General features: G+C 45.9%; 3 protein-coding genes across 3 annotated transcripts; all 3 read right to left on the bottom strand.

Moving 5' to 3' along the window:
• Positions 1–567: 567 nt before the first annotated feature.
• LOC138005808 (uncharacterized) lies at positions 568–1,293 on the bottom strand. The gene has a single exon (XM_068851987.1). It carries the CDS (start codon positions 1,291–1,293, stop codon positions 568–570), a length of 726 nt encoding a protein of 241 aa, XP_068708088.1.
• A 189-nt stretch (positions 1,294–1,482) lies between these two features.
• LOC138005807 (uncharacterized) lies at positions 1,483–2,091 on the bottom strand. Its single transcript, XM_068851986.1, has one exon. It carries the CDS (start codon positions 2,089–2,091, stop codon positions 1,483–1,485), a length of 609 nt encoding a protein of 202 aa, XP_068708087.1.
• A 112-nt stretch (positions 2,092–2,203) lies between these two features.
• Positions 2,204–3,463, bottom strand: LOC138005806 (uncharacterized). The gene has a single exon (XM_068851985.1). It carries the CDS (start codon positions 3,461–3,463, stop codon positions 2,204–2,206), a length of 1,260 nt encoding a protein of 419 aa, XP_068708086.1.
• Positions 3,464–5,000: the final 1,537 nt, after the last annotated feature.

Genomic DNA, 5,000 nt, shown 5'->3' with positions numbered 1-5,000 from the left:
GGACAAAAAAAGCGCAACGGAAAACACAAGATAAATACCGAAAACGGTGAAAACGGTGAACTGTGAAACGCAAATCTAGAACTTTAGAAGGATAATGCAACGACCGAACTTGGAAGAGAAAATTATGCGTAATAACGCCGAAACAAACTTATATACCTACAAACGAACGTGCAAAAAAGACTAAAGGGAATAATTACGGTTTACTAGTTAACACCTAGACAGAATTACAACGCATACACGCAGCAATACACACCTGACAACGAACAACGCAATCAACACATAATTTCCTATTCTAGTTGCTACATTCCGGCCCCTGAACTTAATGGAGTTCACTAAAGCATTTTCACTTAGCAGCTAGAATTCTGTATATTGCAGTTCAAGGTTCGTTGAACTAGCGCTATCAAGCAGTTCATTGTTCAATTGAAATTCAAAACTCTTCCGCTTAAGATAAATGCTTTGACTGAAAATTCAACTAGGCATTCTCAAGTCTTCCACCAACCCTTAACGCTCCTTCTTTATCAAGCATTGGACGTAGTTTGTAGATGGAACCAGACGAGCCAGAAGTCCTCAGGGCACGTTTCTCTTGGGTTTTGGAATTTGAAGCTTGAAGTGCACTAAATATTTCGGGGAAAACAATCTCTGAACGTATTTCACGATGTGAAGTTCTGCGAACCTTAACTCCTCCAGTGAAAGCTCGCCTTGTGGCAGTGCGTCGTTTGGCGGATAGCACTTTCTTCGGATGTACTCTCTAAGACGTAACAACCAGGCCACGCCCCTCTTAAGCTCGTACCAACACGAGTAACGCTGGATCATCAAGTTTAAATTAAGTTCCTCAGAAACCATGGCTGTTCTATTGGTTTGACATTGAGTTTTAATCCCTGGATCCTGGTCAGGTATACTTGGTAAAGGACTTGAAGGAACTGGCCAAGACTCTTCTCGTTTCCAAAGGAATTCGGGACCCTTGAACCATTGATCCTGAAGAAGCAACTCTTCCGGAGTCAAACCTCTGCTGGCATCATCTGCAGGGTTCCTTGCTGACTCAACGAAATTGCACTGCGATGGTTTTGAACCATCGTGGATCACTGCCAGACGATTTGCGACAAACGTATGAAACCGCTTGTCCTCATTCTCGATGTATTGTAAAACAGCTGTAAAGTCCGACCAAAACACTAATCTGTCATTCTTTATCTCCAGTTCTTCTCTTAATGTTCGGTCCAGCTTCACGGCAACTACCGCTGCTGATAGCTCCAACCTGGGAATGGTCATAGGCTTGACGTGAGCTAAACGGGACATTCCAACGAGAAAACTGCAGTGGACTGCATTCCTTTCTTCATTGACAAATCTTGCATACAAGACTGCACCATACGCAATCTGTGACGCGTCTGCGAAGTGATGAAGCTCCGTGACGTCTGCGACGCCAAAGCCAGCTGGATTCAAACATCGCGCCAAAGAAATCTGGGACAACTTGGGTAACTCTGAAAGTCACTTTTTCCAGCGTACAGCTTCTTTTTCTTTAATCTCCTCATCCCAACTAAGCCCTTGCTTGCAAAGATCTTGAATTAGTTTCCTGGCCGAAAGAACAACTGGCGAAATAATACCGAGTGGATCACAAATGGAGCTGGTCACTGATAAAATCCCTCGACGTGTGAAGGGCTTATCCTTTGGCAGCAACTTAAAGATGAACATATCTGTCTCCATGCTCCACTGAACTCCGAGAGTTCTCTCGATGGGACGTTCTTCAGCCTTCAAATCAAGATCAAAGATTGAAGGGGCTCTATGGGCGTTTGGAATGGTCTCTAGGACATCCTTAGAGTTACACGAGCACTTAGTCAATCGGAATCCGCCCTTTTGAAGCAGTTCGTAGAGCTGACTTCTTAAATCGATGGCAGCACAGGAGGATTGCACAGATTTCAGACAGTCATCAACGTAAAAGTTCTTCAGGACTGTATCGATCACCTGGTGGGAGAAATTTCCAATATTGTCTTGAGCAGTCTTCCTGATGCAGGCAGAAGTTTGCACAACTCGGTGACGAGGTACTACCAAAAAGGTGGACTTCCATCCGTTATTCAGTAGGCCTTGCAGATAAATCATCGTTTGGCCACCACAAAACTCTCAAGGCATCTGAATCCAGGGGGTCAACTTTCACTTGATGGAACATAGCTTCGATATCAGAGACCAGGGCGACTGGTTCTTGACGAAATCTTTAAAAAACACCGAACAAACTATTGGTCAAATCAGGGCCATGTAATAACTGATCGTTCAGAGAAGTACCCTTGAACCGTGCAGCACAGTCAAACACTACTCTTAACTTGTCTGGCTTGCGGGGATGGAAAACGGCATGGTGTGGTAGGTACCATAAGGGCTTGCCATTAGGGTAAAGTTCCTCCACAGGCACTTGCTTAGCATAACCTTTTGCGATGTAGTCGTTAACAGCTGTTTTATAGCGTGCGAAGAACTCTGGATCTCGATGAAATCCCTTTTTTAGCAAAGACAATCGCTGCTCAACTGCGACTCGGTTATTTGGAAGGTAAGGAGGTTGCCGTCTCCATGGAAGGGCCACTTGATAACGTCCAGAGACCCTTCTGACAGAAGATTCCATGATTGCCAATGCTCTTTCGTCTTCAACGGACATGGCGACTTTAGAACTAGATATCGAATCAGCAAAATCAGTTTCCCAGAAGTTCTTAACTTGCAGCAGTAAGGTTTCGTCTCTGGAGTCGCTTTCATCATTCAAACGCACAAAGTTTACACAGAAACTGCTTTCTTCATTGACCTTCACAGTTGGTCCTATAAGGGTCCAACCTAACAACAAACGGATGGCAACCGGTTCTCCTCTATCGCCGCGCCTCTCTTCGAGCACCCAAAACGCTTTGGGGACGTTACACCCTATCAGCACTCTTACTTCCTTGCCGTCGATCTCTGGGAGTTCGATGCCGTTAAGGTGCGGCCATTTACTGACATCATCATCTCTTGGAATACTACACTCAGATATGTTGAGGCGATCGACGGTCCACGCCCTAGGTACTTCAAGGCTGGAATCTCCGTTGATCGAGCCAACGAGTAGCTTAACTTCTAGGCCAGATCTCTCGCTGTTCTTGCTTTCTTGGGTTGTTAACATGAAACTTCGTGGTTGCCCTGTGATCCCCAATTCATCAACCAACTGCCGGTCACAAAGGGTCACATCAGAGCCGTTATCCAACAGGGCGTACGTTTCTACCACTTTACCAGGCTGATTACCACGTACCCTAACAGGAACAATTCTGAGACGGACTTTATCAGCTATATGGCCGGTATCATTCTGACCATTCACGCAGGCCCCAATGACATGACTCTGGCTGGACAATTCTGTTACAACACCCGAGGTGGAACTTTCACTATGGCTGAGCTCCTGATCGGCACGGCGACTATCTTGTGTCCCGTGACCAACTGGAAGAGGCTGAACTGGTGGATGGAGAACGGTCATATGCTTCTTTCCTCAACCCTCGACGTAACAACCACTTCTCTGCGTGCATCCCTTGGCCATATGGCCTATTTTGAAACAGTTCTCACATAGCCTCGCATCGCGAACGATCCTAATACGATCACTGTACGATTTGTTCTTAAATTGTTCGCAGTTGCACAGCTGGTGCATACTATGGCAAACTAGACACCTTTTAAGCGAGGCGTTAATCCCGAATTTGTAAGACAGTCTTTGATCCACTTTCACACCTTCAACTTGTGCACTGGGAGAGACCGGTGCTCTGAACCCTCCTTGGGTGGCATAGGTAGTCATTTTTGCTCCGGGATTTGAAGATTTGTTTCTTGGATTGCCCTTTTCTTTGTCGTTAGTTAATGCACCTCCAAAAACTGGATTGTTGGCCACTCGCGCCTTGGTAGTGACAAACTGGGAAATGTGATGAATTCTCGGTCGCTAACCGGTTTGCGGGATACTGTCTGCGATCTCAAGCCACTTCGTTCTCAGGTAAAGGGGGAGCCAGTCAACTATTCTTCTCAGATTATCGGCACTGTTAATCTCGTCCAAGTACCCGATTGATTCTAATGCGTTCTGGTAATCCCTTAGCTGATCTGCAAAGGACAATAGCCCCTTTTGGTCATAAAGCTTCACGGCTTGACCATGGGTTATTTGGTTTAGGTGGGCTACGGCAATCTTGAATGGATGCCCAAAACGATCTTGCAGCAGGGCACGTGCAGTCTGGTATCCAAAAGCACGATCTATTGAAACACAGCTCTTGATAGCATTTCTAGCTGCTCCCGTACAGTACTGAAGAAGAAATGACAACTTCTCACTCTCATCGGACGCATTTTTCTCAATATTGCTCTTAAAGGAGCGAATAAAGTTTCAAAACTCAAGCGGATTTCCATCAAACTTGCTGAGTTCGGGTTTAGGTAAGGCAAACCCTTGCCTTACCGTTGACGCCACAGATTAAAACGTTTGCTGCTGGAGCTGTATCATTTGCTGTTGCTGCTGCAGTAACTGCTGAAACCTTGCCTCGGGTGGAGGAACCTCATTGCAAGATCCAGTTGATGGAGCCTCACAGCGATTCGGTACTCCCGTCCACACAGGAGCTGCCGGACTCAAAGTGACACTTGTACCCGGTAAAGGTGCAGACATTTTCTCTTCTTTGGCCGCTGCAATCAAGTAAACCGACTCATAAGCCCTTTCTGGCTCAACTAGTGACTTGTCCTCGGTAGCCTGGGAATGATTCACAATTTGTTCTACGCCATCTTCCTCCTGTAAGATATGGGCCCTTAAGGTGGCTCGCTCAACTTCATTCTCTGCTTCTAGGATCTCCTGCTCTCGCTGCACGGGATCCCTCTTCTGTTGCAGTTCTATCTTCTTCTTGAGTTGATTCAGCTTTAGTTTAGCGATGGCCCTTCCTGCCTTAGCTACTTTTATTTTTACAATCAAGCGTGAATCCATGCTAGAACCAGAGTCATAACTTTTATTCGAAGTCAACGAGAGTCCATGCTGGCTTACAGAATCATTCGGTAGAACATCA

The sequence above is a fragment of the Montipora foliosa genome, chromosome 6 (genome assembly GCF_036669935.1).
Source record: "Montipora foliosa isolate CH-2021 chromosome 6, ASM3666993v2, whole genome shotgun sequence".
In the NCBI taxonomy this organism is placed as follows: Eukaryota; Metazoa; Cnidaria; class Anthozoa; order Scleractinia; family Acroporidae; genus Montipora; species Montipora foliosa.
Note: the sequence above shows the minus strand (reverse complement) of the source record. Positions and strands in the feature narration are given on the sequence as shown.